General features: G+C 47.1%; 1 protein-coding gene across 1 annotated transcript in view; it reads right to left on the bottom strand.

Annotated features, from left to right (window-relative positions):
• Window positions 1–2,500: 2,500 nt before the first annotated feature.
• Spt6 (transcription elongation factor Spt6) overlaps window positions 2,501–18,937 on the bottom strand; it is a 98,923-nt gene continuing 82,486 nt past the window's right edge. The window contains exons 34-37 of the mRNA XM_075686013.1: window positions 16,605–16,806; window positions 14,395–14,537; window positions 9,786–10,024; window positions 2,501–3,143 (exon numbers count right to left, since the gene is read on the bottom strand). Of these exons, the coding sequence (XP_075542128.1) occupies window positions 2,954–3,143; window positions 9,786–10,024; window positions 14,395–14,537; window positions 16,605–16,806 (774 nt within the window). The 3' untranslated portion in view covers window positions 2,501–2,953. The remainder of the gene's footprint in view (window positions 3,144–9,785; window positions 10,025–14,394; window positions 14,538–16,604; window positions 16,807–18,937) is intronic.

Here is an 18,937-nt window from a genome sequence, read left to right as displayed (position 1 = left end):
CCCGGGGCCTTCATGATCGTGGCGCTCATGGTTTTTAGAACTGTCGATAACATCGACTGCACATTCTCGTACATTGAGTCTTGCAAAATCTGCTGCTTCGTCTCAAGCGACAGAGCTTTGCACTCTGTCGACGCACCTGCCACTGCTCTCGCGGCGCATTTCCATGCTTGCTGCGCAGGCACCGTTTACGTCTCACCCTTTTTTGTCTCTCCGGACACTTGCCGCCAACGCAGACATGAAGCACGCTGCGGCAACTTGCGATGTTCTCCGTGGCTTTCGCAGATGGCGCCCTAGCGGGACACGCTGCACAGTAATGGCGGCAGATACGAACTCGCGTAGGCAAACTTATTGCCCTGTCTCAGTTAAAGGGAACTTAGCAGGGCAAATTTCACGATTATTCAGCATGGAAAACGCTGCCGAAATGGCAGAATTTCGATCGTTATAGTCGATATGCGGTGAATAACATATCATTATATGTTTTTCTTTTCTCATAGCCTTAATGCATAAGTTGATACTCTGCAATTCAACTCATCGTTATAAGTGGACTGCACTGTACACAATAATTTCTTATATCTGGGTTAGATGTATTCAGGTTCGACTGTAACACAAATATCTGTATATGTGTGTTACATATATTATTTCGCCGTGTAGATACTGGTATAAATACCAGTATGTACACGGCAAAATAAGCCATGTTAAACACGTAGGGAGTACGAGGAAAGCACTTCGTTTCCTTTACTATTAGCTGCTGTTCTATAGAGCTCCTCCTAAGATGGCAGTGGTGCAGCTTCACTTCTGTGACATTGTTTCCACTCTAGCTATTTTTTTTTAAAACCTCGCTGACCCAGCCCCAGCAAGCTTCTGGACCAAGGTGCCCCAGTGCACATGCACTTTTTGTAAATATTTAATGCAACTGCTTATTGGTACACTACGCAAAAAAAATGTATCTGTTTCATGATGTCATAATGATGTCGAATATGGGCTTGGTACAGTAAAAGCTTAATTCACAACTCATTAATTCGAAATTTTAGAAAATTCGAAGTAGCCGCCGTGGTCCATCCATCAATGTATTGAAAGCAATATGTAACACATCCCGCTAATTTACACCGAGATCCACACCACCCCCGATAATTCGAACTCCGCGCCATCATGGATGGGGAGAGTGCTAGTATGCAGGAGCATGGTGGCGGCACCGATGTCGCTGTGCGGGCCGCACAGCTTTGCTTTTTCCATCTGCTGCCCTCTGTTGAGGCCCGACTGGAGAGAGATGCATTTGCGCCTGGCCAGGCATTGCCAACACCTCCGTTGCAGGTTGCTTCTCTCCCGTGAGGTTCCATATAAAGCTCAAGGGTGATAAAATCGATGCCGTGCGCCGTATGCTGTATGTGCGAGCGAAAGGATGCGAGGGTGAGCCGGCGAACACGGCTCGATCTCGTGTGCACGAGCGATGAAGGCAAGGTGGATACGCGCCCTATCCTGTCACGTGCAAAGCACAGGGGTGAGACAGAAGGGGGGGGGGAGGAAGGGGGACATTATTCTCTGGCGGCTGCTGCTGCTTACAGCGCAGCCATGCAGGCGCCGTATCTTGAAAGCGATCTGCGACGTGGCCAAAGTGCGTGCCCATGTGGGCCTCATCTTCAAGGTGATCTGCGATGTTTGCAGAGTGCGTGTAATGTTGGTAGCTTCATATGCAATGTGCTTCCTATGTTTCGTTCGCGTTGAAGCGAGAGCTGTACGAAGGTCAATTCGTTCACTGCTGCTGCCGCGATTCCTCACTCCAGCATTTTTCAGCGAGTTTTCGCTAAATGTGTTCCTGTTCACCTGCTCGCGTGTGACACCGTACTTGTTAATTTAGTAAGCGAATGCTTACAAGTTTATACGGCCAGTAAAACTACTATCCTTACTTCGTATACCTATCTACTAATTTGCTATCGCAACTGATGCTTCGCTTTTTGTGCGAAACAGCGACACTTTTTTTCTCCGCGCGGCGCAATGAATGCGTGGATGGAGCAAGATGCCATTTCGGCATCGGGTACATTGGAGCACGTTGGCCACATTCGGTTATGTTGGCTGCGCCAGTGCTTTGAAGTATAGACGCTGTTGTTCATGCCAACGTGACGTAGCATGTGTGCGCGTGCTCACACCACGTCGGTCTATATACACGCCTTAACCGAGCTATATTTTTTATTTGATTTTCATTAGTTCGAATTTCGTATAATTCTAATTTTTTTACCATCCCCGCAGAATTTGCATTAACGAGTTTTACTGTATTTGAAGATAACCTTCAGGATCAAATTACTATACCTTAAACAACTGTCTCCCAAATTTCATATGCTCCAAGTGTGTCATTTCTTTACATTCAAGATACATGTGGCAAAGCTACTAAAACTTGGAAATTAGCATAGAAAATTTGTTTTCAACACAGCCTTGTAATGGGAACGTGTGTGACAGTGCTGCCCCTTCCGGCTTTTCAAGCCACAGACTGAAGCAGACACTTGAGTAGAGAATTTGCATTGCATATTTATTCGTCATGTACCACTTTCACTTGAGACATAAAAAAAAAAAGAAATGGAAAGGTAAGTTACACAGTTTAAATAACTGCTTGTGAGAAAAACGTATTTACATGGCAAGGTGGCAAGGATCGCTTCTCCATTCTTGCATGATTCAATTCCCAAGCTTGTGCCGCACGGTCATTTCGTTCCGAGAAGCATATAGTATGCCACAATGATTTAGTTGCTACATGCAATCCAGCATGCAAAGGGGCCAAGAGCCAGGTCATCAGGCTGGCAGCATTATTTTCCCCCAAAGCATCTTCCCAAAGAAGATATATATATATAAAAAAACAGTACCTAACAAATCACAAGAAACGGGTATCCACAGTTCCTCAAGAAAGGCAGTCCATTACAGCTTATAAAACAGCTCCCCAACGTGAGCAGCCGAGGCAGCTTCTTGGCTACTGTTCGTCTATGAGAGGTGTGGCATCGCCAGCCGGTGTCGACTCGATCATGGGGCTCGGGGATGCACGAGTTGTCGGAGTGCGGCGCACAGATGCACGGTTGGATGCCTCTTGCTGCTCCATGCGTTGCTTTGCCCACTGCTCCGCCATGCGCTTCCAGTCGGCAATCGATGGGTTGCCTGTGCTCCTGCAAAAGTGTAGTCACATCGTTGTAGGGCAACACATCCTTGTCATCGGTCTATACATGTTCATTTCAGGGCAAAGACCTCTTCCAAAAATCTCCAATAACCCTTGTTTTGCATCAATCTAACCCATAACCCACCACATGCTAATATGCCTGCAAATTTCCTGATCTCACAGCTTTCCTGCACTTCAAATTGTGTTCGCCTTCGCTTGGCACCCATTCTGTTACTGCTATAGATGAGTAAAAACATCTTTATTAATAATATTTGAATGGCGAGAGCAGTGTGGGAGGAGCGATCATCTATTCTACAAAGGGTGTGTGTACAGTAACCTTTGAAACTGAATGGCGTATGAACCGCATAGTGACAGAAGCAAGTCAAATAGCAAATGCATACAAAATAGTTTTCCAATAATGAATGGCATTTTTCATCATTATTATAGAACAATAATGTTTAATCACAACAGATATACAGTCGCCGACTGATTTTTCGGACTCCAAAAATTCGGACATGCTCGATTATTCGGTCTGCTTTGCGGCACCGCCCATTCTCCCCATAGACCATAATGTATAACAACTGCCTAAAGTTTGGACACCTTTCAACCTCTCGTCTTATTTTTCGGACACTCCTTGAGCCAACTCGATCGAGAGCACCATGCACCGACTCTGACCGGTGCATGGCTAGACTTACTGAATGCCATTTCTGTTTTGAACAGAGCCTCCTTGCTGGCCCACGAAGTGGCGCTACTGCAAATCCCCGCTCATCATCATCGTTTCTGCCAGGTTCGACAGAGTGGCTACAGCAGTCCCGGTCTCAGCTTAGTAAGTCATGTCAAGACAATCCAGCAGCAGAGGGTTATTCTGTAAGGGTCCACCTGGTGGACTGTCCATTTCGGCCGCTACTGATTGGATGCAGCTGTACGAGAGAGGACGAGTCAAGCGGCCCCAGCAAATCAGCAGCCGAAATGGACAGTCCACTAGGTGGACTCCTACAGAATTTCACCCCCGATTTGTTCCTTTCTTCGTGCACAACGCTGCAAGTAGGCCGCATTTTTCGTTTGTGCGACTGGTGTCGACGTGACGGCGTGCTGATGTTCGCTTTGTGTGCTGTGTCGAGGTTGCAGTGATCCAACGCAGCAAGGAAACATTGTGTCAAGTGTCTAATGGCGCCGACAGTGCCTGCGCAGACTGCACTGGGGAATGCCGGCAAGCTGGTACTGGGAGGCCTAGAATTTGTCGCCATCTGATGTGCTCCCTACTGACGCCGAAAATGTTCTGCCGAGACCTGCGCAGTGGTTGCATTGCGATTCCAGACACTGTCTCATTTGACAGTCTCACAGGTGCTGACACAGCTGTACTGACATGCGCAGAACTTGACAACGGCGAGATTATTGGTCAGGTTTCTGCTGCACCACCAGACGACTCCGAGTCGGAAGATGACGCACCATGTGCTACGGTGCCGTTGCATGCGGAGCGTGTACAAGCAGTGACTGCTTTCAGCCACCTATAGTGACTGTACGACCTTCTCCGAGATTCAGGCTTATCTGATTGCGCGTAAACGGGACAGCGTGCAATGGCGCATTCACGATTTCTTTAAGCCTACTGCCGAGCCCGAATAAGTGCGTGGAAATAAAGGCTTTTTTTTTGCTTAATTTGCTTTTTCGGACACCTGTTTATTTGGACATTTCCGCAGTCCCCGTGAGGTCCGAATAAACGGTCGGCGACTGTACAGCATAAACTGCTTATAATGCAACTTGCTGGAGCAGCAAATTTTCTCACTATAGGCGGTATGTACCACACTATTATAACCAATTATGAGAAAATGAGACATCCACCCAATCGTAGCAATTGCTACAAAAGAAACCCGCATGGGTTCCTCGAAAGAAAAGCCTTGCAGTTGAAGAAAAGTTTGTCCTGATCCGGGGTAGCTGCTCTACCATCTGAGCTAACCAGGCAGCTAGCATATCGCAGGGCGAATTAAAATCTGTCAACAACTCGAAACAATGGCAAGAGCTTGACATAATAGTTCTGCGGAAACCCGCAAGGTGAAGAGAAGTAACTAATGATGACAGATGGTGCTCAGATGGAAAGGCAGTGGTCCCGGGTTCGAGTCCTAGACCAGGATTAATTTTTTTTTCAACGGCGAGGCTTTTCTTTCGAGGAACCCATACGGGTTTCCTTTGTAGCAATTGCTACATTTGGGTGGATATCTCATTTTCCCTTGATTAATTACTTCTCTTTACCTTGCAGGTTTGCGCAGAACTATTACGCCAAACTATTATAACCAAAACAACATTTTTCCAAGGCATGTATTTGGAAAACATGAAGACCAAGCAGCCACGTGTGTCCAGGAATCAAAGCATATGACCGGAATGTGCCCTCACTTTCGTTAGTGAGATGGCTTCTTCATTTTTTCCAAATGTCACACAGCCACTGCGAAGCATTTTATTAACTCTGCACTAAACTGCAACTTTAGGGGGGAAGTGGGGATCAGAGCTCACTTTTTTGTTCTTTGACCTAGAGCAACAAAATTTGGCAACCACACTCGAAAGTGTCAGAAATAAAGAAATATGCAGTTTCATTACGATACCTTGACTAGCTTTCAAGTTACAAAATGTTACATGTTTTGCACTTGTGGAACACCTGGCACTGTAACTAAACATGCCAGGGAGTTGCTTGTAGTTTTAATCTCTGCTCAAAAGAGCACTACAGAGTACAACAGTTTCAAAACTTCTTAAACTGCTTTATTTTTTTTACACAGAACATCATGTTCACTTTCACTACTTGTACCAGATCTTGTCATTCAAAATTAGCATGCAGAAAAAAAAACTACACCCTCAGCAAGATATTGAAGACTGTCATACCCTGAAGAACACTTCAGGGAATACATAAAAACAAACAGGACCAAAATTGGCCCAGGCATTCCCATGCTACCCTTTCCACAGACAATGCAGAATGCCCAAAACACACTTTTGAGAAAATGCCTCTCAAAGTGTTTGGAGCAGTTCACATCTCTCAAAATGCACTAGGATTGTAGTTTTTGCTGTCATTGCTTACAGGCAACTTTTTGGATCTTTGCCCTTTGATTCGCGCACTTCGAGGTGTCGACGCGCAAAGTACCTAGCCGTGCAGACTGAGCTGCCGATGCGCGAAATGCCTAGTTGCGGGCTTGAGGAGTCGACGCTTGATGTGCTTAGTTGCGCAATCCGAGGTACTGAAGCGTGAAGTACCTAGCCGCGCAGTCTGAGGTGCCGATGCGCAAATTGCCTAGTCACCTGCTCGAGAAGTCGACACTCGATGTGCTTAGTCGCGCAGTCCGAGGTGCCGAAGTCCGAAGTACCTAGCTGCGCAAACCGAGGTGCCGACGTGCGAAATGCCTAGACACGGGCTTGAGGAGTCAACACTTGATGTGCTTAGTCGCGCAGTCTGAGGTGCCGAAGTGCGAAGTACCTAGCCACGCAGTTCGAGGTGCCAACGCGCGAAATGCCTAGACGCGGGCTTGAGGAGTTAACGCTCGATCTACGTAGTCGCGCAGTCAGAGGTGCTGACGCGCGAAATTAGTAGCCGCAGGCTCGAGGAGTTGACACTCGATGTGCTTAGTCGCGCAGTCCGAGGTGCCGAAGTGCAAAGTACCTAGCCGCACAGTTCGAGGTGCCAACGCGCGAAATGCCTAGATGCGGGCTCGAGGAGTCGACACTTGATGTGCTTAGTCGCACAGTCCGAGGTGCTGACACGCGAAATTAGTAGCCGCAGGCTCGTGGAGTCGACACTTGATGTGCTTAGTCGCGCAGTCTGAGGTGCTGAAGCGCGAAGTACCTAGCCGCACAGTTCGAGGTGCCGACGCGCGAAATGCATAGACGCGGGCTTGAGGAGTTGACGCTCGACGCATGTAGTCGTGCAGTCAGAAGCGCCGATGCACAAGATGCTTAGGCGAGAGTGCCAGATTTCCGCGCGCGATGTGCTTGATCGTCGAGTTTCAGACTCCTATGCACGAAATGCTTAGCAGTGGGTCCGAGGATTACGTGCGCAATGTGCATGGTCACGAATTCCGAAACGAGTGGTGAAAGGCTTAGACGCGCGTCCGGATTCTGCGTGCGAAAATTGGTGGCGATGTCCACGTGGCCGATGCTCAGTGTGCTTAGCCACGGGTCTGAGACGTCCTAAAACGTAGGGATCGGGCACGCTACTGCGATGCCTGTGTAGCGCCCCTTTTGACACGCCGAGATTACAGCGAGTGGAGACTTGCAGGCTCGCGAGGTGCTAAGAGCTGAGCAGGCGACGTGAGCGCCGGACCAATGGCCAACTGTGCCGAAGTCATGTGGCGCGCGCAGCCAATTGCAGACTCCGGCATGACCTTCAATCATTTGCTTTTTGTATGCTTGTTTCTGTATGGAGAAGGTAGCTGAAGCGGCAAATTTGAAGACAGAGAAGTGCGCCTTCCAACAAGACCAAGATGGCGGCGCTTGGTTGCTCCGTTCCGGAGATATTGTGTCTTGAAAAATGCCGTTCTTTCTTGATTTCAACGAAATTTTTCGCCACCTTGGCTGATAAAACAAATTTTTTAGAGCATTTCTACATGGTTTACAGTGATGATATTTCGGAATCAGATAGAAAATGAGTAATAAAAATTGAAAATGTGATTTTCAAAAATTCAATTTTTTTGCTATTTCTTGTTATGTGAAAGCCGCGTCCCCCCTTAACCCACCGAGTTCCTGACTCCCGACAAGGCACCACTGGTTAGGGCTAGCCGGTGGGGTTATCGGGGGGCATGCTGTCACGGGAAGCTCGCCCTTGATGTATGTTTATACATGAGTACACATTGATCTGGCGCGAGCTCATGCACATAGGCTGCACTAACGGCAGCGTCTGTGGCACAGGGTTCACGGATGACCATGCAGCAAATACCGCGAACATGCACAGCAAAGTTCGTTTGCGTGCATACTGGTAGGAACAGCAAAAGCTCGCGTGAGAAAGCTGTATGTAATGTATCCTCCCACACAATGAGATTTATGGGAGGAAGAATGGGAGCCAGAAAAGATTGCATCATATCTGGTCCTGCACTAAAGCAGTTATGTTATAAGTGGCAATGAGCTGTAAAACAATGTTCACATCCAAGTATTTGCAAGAACAGGAAACTATTAAAAAAAAACAGTCAGATTTGCAAATAGTGCTTATTTAATTCAAGGGCCAAGTCAGACAATACAACATTTGATTTGTTATGTTGTACAGTAAAAGCTCGTTAATTAGAAATTTCGGATAATTCGAAGTAGTCGCCGCGGTCCGTCCAACAATGCATTGAAAGCAATATGTAACACATCCCGCTTATTCACACTGAAATCCGCACCGCCACCAATAATTCGAACTCTGCATCATCGTGGATGGGGAGTGCGTGGGAGCACGCTGGCGTCGCCATGCGGGTCGCGCAGCTTTGCTTTTTCGATCAGTGGCAAGGACACCGTCGCCGCGCGCCGTGTTCTTTGTGTACGAGCGTGCAAGGTTGAGCCGGCGAACGCGGCTCAATCTCGTGTGCGCGAGTGGGGAAGGTGGGGCGGAGCGCGCTCTCTTTTGCAGCGCGCATGCAGGGGTTGAGGCAAGGGAGAGACGGGAGGACACTCTTCGGCGGCTGCTGCTTACGGCACGGCCATGCGGTGCCCACATCTTGAAAGCGATCTGCGACGTGGCCAAAGTGCGCACCCGCGTGGGCCTCATCTTCAAAGCGATCCGCAATGTTTGCAGAGTGCGCGTAGCGCCGGTAGCTTCATATGCGATGTGCTTTCTACGTTTTGTTCGCGTTGAAGCGAGAGCTGTACGAACGTCAATTTGCTCGCTGCTACTGCTGCGTGTCCTCACTCCAGCGTTTTTCAGCGAGTTTCCGCGGTCATCGAGCGAGATGCTTTCATGCTTACCTGTGCGCGCGTGACACCGTGCTTGTTAATTTATTTAGTAAGCGAATGCTTACAAGTTTACACGGCCGATAAAACTACTATCCTTACTTCGTATAGCTACCTACTAATTTTCTATCGCAATCGATGCTTCGCTTTTTGCGGAAGACTGCGACATATTTTTTTCTCCGCCCCAGTCAGCGCGACGAACGCGCGGATGGAGCAAGAGCCATCTCGACGTTGGGCGCGGTGGCCGCGTCCGGTCACGTTGACTGCATCAGTGCTTCGAAGTATAGACGTTCGCGCCAACGTGACGTAGCGTGTGCGCGCATGCTCACGCCACGTCAGACTATATACGCACCTTAACCAAGCGATTTTTTTCTCTGACTTTTATTAGTTCGAATTTTGTATAATTCGAATTTTCATAGCATCCCTGCGGAATTCGAATTAATGAGCTTTTACTGTAGTTGCAAACATATTCACAAACCTTCATGTTTATACATGTTCCATGATCGGCCGAAACTATACTTCTTCCTCTTAACGTCAACTACAGCATGATCTGCCTGATAACCAATCAATACTAGCATTGTCCTAGCTCTAAGCTAGCTCTTCTAGCTTCATCATTTTCCGTTCAAATGTTCACTGTGTGGTTAGTGGCTTCCTTTAAAGCTACAGCACCAAGCAGATCAGGTGGCCAGTGGAACATCGCACACTTAACAAGAGTGTTAATAACAGTCCAAGACACTGAGAAGGCCTTGGTGCTTACTTGGTGCCAGACACGACGGTGGGGATGGGGTTGGCCTGGATGACAGCTGCAGCAGCCGCAACGGCAGCAGCTGGCGTGTGCCGTGGTGTATGAGCGCCCCGCGGTGTCTGTTGGGCAGCCGCCCACGAAGTCTGAGGGGTCTGTGGGTAGCGAGGGGTCACCGATGGTGTGGCCACCGCATGGTGGTACGATGGGGTCACGAGTGGCGTTGCCATCGCTTGTGAGGGTGTGTACGGCTGCTGCAAGGGAAAAAAAGAGAGGGGGGGGGGGTTAGATGCATGGGGGCATGGCTCACCAATCCAGGGTTTCATGAATATACTGCTGCCAAGAGGAATGGCTAGTGTAACTAACAATAACAGAACTATGGCCTAAGCACTGGCCCAAAAAAACAATCGTGCTCCCAAGAAATCATGCACCAGCTAACCTAAAACTTTGCCACTGCATGCACAAGCACAGCTGTTACTGGGAAAGCAGAAAACACCTATGATATTTGCTGTGTATGAGTGTGCGCTTTTGTTTAAGTCTCTAGGACAGCAGTAACTTAAACACACACTTCAGGCTTGTTTCCATTCTGGTGACTTCTGCCTTTTCTATCCTGTGCACACTACAAACTCACTGGAATCACTTGACTTTGTTGAACCTCGCTTGCCCTTGGCTACATGACAAGCCTGCAGATGGTGGCAGGTTACTAAAGTGTGCCTTGACTTGCATCTACTCCCCTCTTTTATTATGACGATGAAGATTTGCTCAGACAGTGGCTATCCAGTATATCTAAGCACAATGAGTACATTAGTATAGAGACAAAAACCGCGATAACGAAACACTGCAACAATGAAATTCTCGCAACAACGAAACATTTTTGTATCCCCGGCGAACGCCCATAGGTTTCAATGCATTTCGTACCTCTCGCCAACGAAATGTCGCTGTACTGCAATCCCGCATCAGCGAAATTTGCCGGAACGTAACTCCGCATATTACCTACTCGCCTAAGGCTAGCAGGCTCCAAAATGTGCTCAAATGAGATTGTTTTGCACTAAAATTACATAAAATACCACCACATTACACTTGTGTGGGCGCCGCCATTTTAGTTCACAAAAACAACCAAGTGTCAGAAGCGATCAGTGCACTGGAAACACTTCAGGGCCGCCATCTTGTTTGTTGATCGCCCGTTTAAAGCGGCATGCATGTTGCTACTGATATGTGACGACGGTTTTCGCACGCCTACTTGACGAGATCGTAGATCATTGTTCAAAACGCGCTTTCAGTTTGTGTTCTCTGCGGATGACGACTCGGCGAGGCCTAGGCCAATCGCCTGAGGTGAAACTAAACGCAAACTGAACGCGCGTTTCCAACAAAAATCGCCGATCACGGCAGTGCACTGCTTAATGTGCGCTTTGGTGAGAAAAATGCAGCAAAAACAAGGAAGTCCACGCCTCACCGACCTGGAATTGTTTATGGCGCTTGAGATGGCGGTCGCAGCATATGGAATGTCACGCATCGGACCATGATTGAGCGATTGTCTGGGAATACGCATCCCTTGCTTGAAGGACGCTGGTTTTGGACGTAGATTTGCGCGACAGAGCTGTTATCTCGATCGTTTGCCTTCGGGTACACGAGATACGATCACTTTTGCGCTTGGCACCGGATGCATCGGCGCCTATGGGCAACAGAGTGCGCTACAGAAATGCTGCTGCATGCGCTGCTGTTCTGCGTCTGGTGCCGAGTTACACAAAATCTCGCAAAAGTGATCGCATCTCCGAAAGCAATTGACCGAGGATGCTGCACTATGGCAGTACTGCCACTGCTGGTCGATGCATGGGGCACACTTTGTACTGTCGGCAATGCGGTTCTATATCCTCGAGCAACGCTTGCAAAGAAGGCTAACGGAATTTTGACAGTAAAGTTTTGTTCTGCAATGCATTACCTATCGGTGCTGTCTCTTTTCATAATGAAATTCTCGCGAAAGGAAATTTTTTTCGTGTTTCCTGCTGATTTCATTATTGCGAGGTTCAATAATAATTATGGGGTTTTACGTGCCAAAACCACTTTCTGATTATGAGGCACGCCGTAGTGGAGGACTCCGGAAATTTCGACCACCTGGGGTTCTTTAACGTGCACCTAAATCTAAGTACACGGGTGTTTTCGCATTTCGCCCCCATCGAAATGCGGCCGCCGTGGTCGGAATTCGATCCCGCGACCTGCGAGGTTCAACTGTAGTAAGTTGATAAAAGAATCATTTTCACAATTTTTCTTATTACTGAGCCTTATTTCCTAGAACAATTGAAAAACCATCTGGAATCACTTCTTCACCAGTAACAAATTTCCTTTAGAGCGACTAAATAATATAGTACTGATGGGGTTCAACTCCCTAAAGCAACACCTGGGTTATGAGAGCCACTACAGTGGAGAGCACAGCATTAAACCTGTCCACCTGGGGTTAACGCAGACCCACCTTTGGTACACTAGTATTTTCACTTAGCTTATCACACCATCAAAATACGGCTTCCATGGTCAGGAATTGAAACCGTGATCTTGTGCTCAGCAGATTAAAGCCATAGTGGCCATAAGCCACTGCGACATGCAATTTTCCTTTCGGGAGAGACAATTGGCCACCAGAAAAAGCTGTCAGCTAGGTTCATTAAAGGGACCCTGAAACGATTTTGATGATTTTTTACAAACGTACTGAGTCATTAGAGTAGGTCATTCTGATCATTAATTGACACATCTAAGTGCTCTGCGTAAAGTGTGTAATTTATTATAAGGGTTTAAAAATGCACATCACTGCTGATCTCAGCACACTGCTCGGCGGAATTTCAAGCCGCCCCTACCCATATGACCGAAATCACCCATATGACGTCAGTGGGGGCGAGCTATCCGACTGGCTGACCAGGGCGCGTGATCGATAATTTTTCCAACTTTATGGTAAACAAATGATGTTCGTAATAGTTGGAATGTTAGTTAATTTGTTTTTATAAAAAGAAAGTAACATAGAGAGAATGCACAAGAACAATTTTTCAGTACACTTAAGCACTTCCGGCACACAGAAAGTGTCGTCTGCTTGTGTTACAACGTGCTCAGTCTTTGACGAGAGCTCCGCCGTCAGCATCGGTTTGTCTTTTCGCGAGCGCTTTGCTTCGACTTTGTTGCGTTGTGTACTGCAGACGTAGCGACTGGCAATATGTCAAGGTGCGACATCGCGTTCCTCTGCAAGCCAGTACACAAGCTGACTGGCCGCAGCGCATCGGACTGCCACTATCCGATCGCCGCCAGGATTTGTGCGATTGCGGCCGTCACTTTACACCGGAAGATTACTAACGCAATAGCGTTTCGCGAGTCCGGTATTAGGGAAAACGCAAGCGCAAGGGGACAGGGCCTGGCCGTGTCCCCTTGTGTGTCGTTTGAGGTGATGAACAGAAGCGCAAATGTGAATGGTCTGCACGGTGCAGCCACCTGGTGGCATAGAGCTCAACCACACACAGTAGCAGTAACAAAATATATTCTTCTTTGCTGCTGGTGTAAATTTTTCGCAGGAGTGTAATCGTTAACACGTTGTTTTTGTAAATGTTTAAAATATTTTACACTTGGTTAGAGCAATATTAGCTCTTTCTTTGGCTGGTTAAGCTCTGCGCCAACGGGTGGCTGGACCGTGGAGGCAGGCACCCGTATCAGGCAGCTCACGTACGTCTATGCTAAAGTTCCTTCATCAGCTTGAGTTTATGCCTCCACCGTTCCGTGGAAACATTCAGGTAATGTGTGATTACCGGAATACCAGACACGTTCAGCGCTACGACAAAATGCTTGCAACGCACGCTGCTTCGATAGCTTTCGCTTGGGGTCGACGGCCAAGCGGCCTAGCGGAGAGGTTTCTCGCGGTCGAGGGCGGGCTCCAAAACAATCGGAAGTGGACGATGTGATGTCGCATCGTGACGCAGAGCCAGTGAAGGCGGAGCTTAGCCCCGATCGCTCGGCGAACGAGTTGAGGAGGAAAAGCATGGCTAGGGAGGAGGGTAACTTGTAATCGCTTGTAGCTCCATTAATACGTAACGCTTCACTTAAATTGCGGTGCGAATGTTCTACTTAAGCTGTACCCTACGCGTTTACAAAATTTGTCAGAACCGTTTCAGGGGCCCTTTAAGTACTTTTTCTGCCTCGGAGAAATGTAACTTAGTCTGTGATGCTGCCTTGAGCATGTTTCACTCGACTGAGGAATAAAAAATTCATCTGAAGATGGTATTTGAAGGTTTGGGATGGCTATTCTATCATAACATTGGTTACGGCCCAATGATTAGCCTCTTCTGCTCATGCATCTGTGAAGGCCGCCATGTCAGCAGTCTGAACCCCAACCCCCCATTAACTTCTGGACAAGTTTTTCTTTGAAAAGCAGGTTCTATTAGCGCAATAGAGAGCATCACAGTACTACTGCACAGCCTGGTATCAGCTCTAGTTGGTGTTGTGGATTGTATGCCTTTGATGAAGAGCATAGATACATTTATGCTTGAATACAGCTGCCCGGAGATTTCAGGCGAGTCCGTTGTCATTCATTGAAAATTACACAACTGGGTTCTAGGTCCCGCGTCACAGAAGAAAAGCAAAAGAATGCATAATTTACCTGGTGATAAGGGTATGCATTGGCATAGGTTCCCCCGTACGGTGTTGGGAATGACGGTGTCTGTCCAGCCACTTGAGATAATGATGCAAACATGTGATTGGAAATGTTGGCTGCTGCTCTCTGGATCGCCTGAGGGTCGACATCTAGTTATGAGGCAGAAAGACAAGAGGCATATGTATGTGAATATATCACATATCAAATTAAGCAAATGCCAGTCGCAATAGATTCACATCAAGCATGCCTACACCCAGCTGCACAAAGACTGAACAGTAGACACAGTAGTAAAATGTTGCTAATTAGGGCGGCACCACTTTGTCATGGCCCTTGATGGCATAGACATCAAGGGTGAAGCTGGCAGCATATGAAACTGCTTGACGATTCTAAAGAACTACCGTATTTACACTATTGCAAGTTGACCACTTTTTTTAAATGTGAAAATCTGAAGTGGGGGGGTCGACTTACAATCGAAACCAAAACATGGCGCCGCCAAAAAAACGAGACCGATGGGAGCTACAACGTAATTACAATTTTATGTTTGCTCTATGGCCCTACCCGTAGCTTTTTGCTATCCCGCGTATTTGTTCACTTTCCGGAAGGGCTTTTCAACATTTTTTAGAGTTTTACAGTGCAAACAACAATCATGGGGGCGGGGGGGGGGGGGGGTTTGATAGTTGATGGAAGAGCCGCTGTACCATTCGCGGCGGCACGCTCAGAACGGTGGCGCTTGCGGGGAGTATTGGTAGTTCATGGAAGAGCAGACACTGCTTGACTGCCGGCTATGAGCTACTTCTTTGCTTCCTCAGTCGTCATGAGTGCTCCAGGTACAGTGTCTAGTTCACTGCACTCCAGGCCTAATCATTCGGCACTCGTTCACAGCAGCATTCAAGAGGGCTGCCATCCCTTATGCCGAAGAAACAAATCGCTGCGCAGCGGGCCGCAAGTTCTATGTTTCTGAACATGTGGCGCGAGAGTAGCGACTGCAGCGAAGCGAAATTTTCACCTGCGACGGTAAGTGAGGAATTTCCCATGTGCCGTAATCTGGACGCCTTCCAGAGCTGTAGGCTAAGCTTGCGGCATACGTCGCTGAAATGCATGATCGGTCCCTGCCAATGAAGTGCGACATGGTTATGAAACAAGCTCGGATCTTCGCCTTTTAAGGACCTGCTCTGCCGTGAGTACAACGAGTGACTGGTGGCAGAAAACAGCGAAATTACGCCAACCAGAGCTGTCAAAAGAGCCTCCCTGACGGCTGCGTGTGGTTGGGTGCATATGGTGTGGGCTGCTGTTCCACAAGATGTCGTGGTGTGGTCGTTTGCCAAATGTGAAATTTTCCTGAACAACAACACGCTGTGTGACTGTAGTGACGATGACAGCACTAGTGAAGACGAGTAGTGCAGTGACCATGTCAGCTACTAATAAATTTTCTTTGTCGAATGCGCCCTCGGGTATGCTCTTATTTTTTTTCTTCCTGTCACGCAATGTGGGGGGGTCGACTTACATTCGAGTCGACTTACAATCGTGTAAATATGGTAACATTCTCAACAGCAGCCTACGAAGCCACCTGAGACCGTGTCACTATTTAACGTGTAAAGGAAAAAACACTGGACAGACAAAACACAAACAAGAAACCACAAATGTAGCCTTTACAACTTAGCAGCTTGGATTTGCTTCTTTCGTGGTTTGGTTAGGGTCAGCAAGTAGTGAACGCTTCTCTAGGTTTGGTTTCAAGAAGACAAAGATGTACCAAAACAAGAACATATTTCTTTTTGTTTAATACTATAGTTGAATTAGCAAGCAGTCATGCTTGTACATTAGGTCTATGGTGCGAGTGGCACTGGTGCGAGTGGCACTGCTGCAAAGCTGTCCGAATGTACAAGTCGTCATTATTGGTCGGCGTACGCATGCAGAAGGAAGAGTCTGATCCGTGTTTCCCCAAGAGTTTTCGAGTACACAACATGCGCATGAGTGCAAACGTAATGCATGACACAAGAATTGCCAATTTCGGCTTTGAATGGTGCTGAATTATCTTTTGTTACAGCTTGCTTTTTTTCTTCCTCCCCCCCCCCCCAATGAGTGCTGCTTGAAGCCCAGAGCACAGCAAAGGTGCTATGCCTCTCCATGCGAGACACAAAGGCAGCATGGCCAACAGTGAATGTTGGTGGAATTGTTACACATCATAAGACAAAACAGGGTCAAGAATGCCTACTCACTAGAAATGTTGATGCTGGGTGTGGCACCAATGTAGGATGACTGGCCCATTGGTGTGCGCACTGCAGTGACGCTGCTCGGCGTTCCGGGGATGGGGTCCCGGAAGTGCTCCTTGAACCACCTGAACAGGGAGCCCACAGAGTGGAACATCTGCTGTCGGTAGCGGAAGCCCTCAGGTGTCACCGTAACATACTCGTGTCGAACCTGCAGGCAAATTACAACCAAGCATGAGAGCTCATTCATTTGGTCCAATTAGTACATGGCACGGTGAGAGCAACAATTCAAGCAGCCAGGCATATCCTGCTAAACCGCAGTGAACTATTTTTAGTAGACTCTGCAACGTCTGTACATGTCAAAATAGTGACAAGCAAACTACTCTAGAAGTCATGGTGAAGGAAACTTACTGATCTAAAAAAGAAAGGCATGTTGAAGTCATTAAGAAAGTAATCTTAAGTCCCATTATGGCCTGTTTTGAGACACTTTTAAACTAAATCGCAAATTGCTTAATCATTTCAGTATGTTATTCTGTTATTTCTACACCAGATCTGCATGTGGTGTTTTTAACTGGACCAGAAACTAGCCTATCTCAGCTATCAGTTTAGATACTGCTGCATTTGTCCTCTATGCATTTGAAAAATAAAGTGCTTTTATTGACTGACTAATTGATTGCTTGATAGATTGTTTGATCGATAACTTAAACAACAAAATTACCTTGAAAGGGGCGTGCCGTACTTCACCAATTCTAATGCACACCCATTTTTAGCGGGGTTAAAGTAAGAAAATATAAGCACACCTGAATAAAAGATGCACCTGAATGTAATACGCACCTGAATGTAACACATACTCGATATATGAAATAAAGACATAGCATGTCCTCACATTTGTGATCGGAAAAAAATGAGATCTGCAGAATTTACCTTAACAGAATAGAAACAATCTATTTTATGAACTTTCATAATGAAAGTGGTGCATCGTCTTCGCCCTTTGCACTTCACTGGCCACAGATACCAAGTATACAGGGGCGGTACTCTCGAGCGATCACATTAAGACATACTGCTATCAGGTTCACGAGACTCTGCGTAGCACTTGTCGAAGTATGTGTCCCACAGCATTCCTGGCACTGTGCCACAAACACTAGCGACTGATTATGCCAGCGCATCCAGTGCAGAGTGGCACAAAACCTTACAAAAGTGATAGTATATCTGAGAGTTATTGGCCGAAAATACAACTCAAGATGATAGTCGAGGACAAAATGAAGTGACAGCAACGTCAGCAACTTTAATAAAATTGTGTTCTGTCACCATTTTGTCATAGTGGTGACATTGCATAATGCAGTTTCGGTTTCTTATCCGACTGTTACGCAAAGGCAACTTTTGGAACCATTTTCTTGGAAAAAAGGTGGACGTTAGATTTGGGTAAATGCAGTACTAATTTGCTAACAAAAGAAAAAGTATGATTTTCTGAGGAACTCATGAGAGTTTCCAACGTATTCGAATGTGATATTTAGTTGCCTATGAGTCAACTAGTCCAGTCCAGGGACAAAAGTTTGTAGGCCACGAATCCCTTTACAAAAGTAATTCCTTGGGCGTTGGGCATAGAGCCTGGATTGGATAGCTGCAGCATAATGCACATCACAATTATGATCCAAGTGCCTGCACCAAAGAAAAATTCAGTTTCTAGAAACACCTGTGGTACATACAGCCAACTTACAGGAATTGCATGCAAAATGGTGCCAAATATAAAGCTCAAAAAGTGACTGTAATTTCTCTGTCTTTTTCTTGGCATTTTGTGTTTGGCTAATCCACTAGTCCTTGTCCACCTTCAAGTACACCAGACCCTTCTCTGATCTGGCTGTCTTGCTGTCTAGTATACATTCTCCATAGCACAACATGCATACCGCCCCCAAGGGCTAAAATCACCACAGGCACATCTGAAATAGCTCCGAGGGCCTGCCAGTACACTTATTAGGTGCATCAGTGCTCTAATGTGACAGGAGGTGGCAGGTGCACACATGTATAATTAACGAATACATGCTGTGTCCCATGACAGTGGCCCCTTTCCTTTCTCGGTATGCTTGACCGCAATGCATTGCATATGCTTGCCTGCGTAACACAGCTGTTTTGTGACAAAGTTGACTTTTGGAAACCAGCATTATGCAAGGCATGATCCAATACTTCCCGTGCTTCAAAGCCATCCGTGAGGATGACAAAGAGGGAGTCAGCAGCATTGCTGACAGTGGCAAATTCTTTCAATGAAAAACATGGCAATAAACAGCACCAAGCTTCGCAGCGAATGTCGAAGCAGCTAGTTCTACCATTGCGAAAGTGGCTACCGC

This window comes from Dermacentor variabilis, chromosome 3, assembly GCF_050947875.1.
Source record: "Dermacentor variabilis isolate Ectoservices chromosome 3, ASM5094787v1, whole genome shotgun sequence".
NCBI classification, from domain to species: Eukaryota; Metazoa; Arthropoda; class Arachnida; order Ixodida; family Ixodidae; genus Dermacentor; species Dermacentor variabilis.
This window is presented reverse-complemented; position numbering and strand designations above follow the sequence as displayed.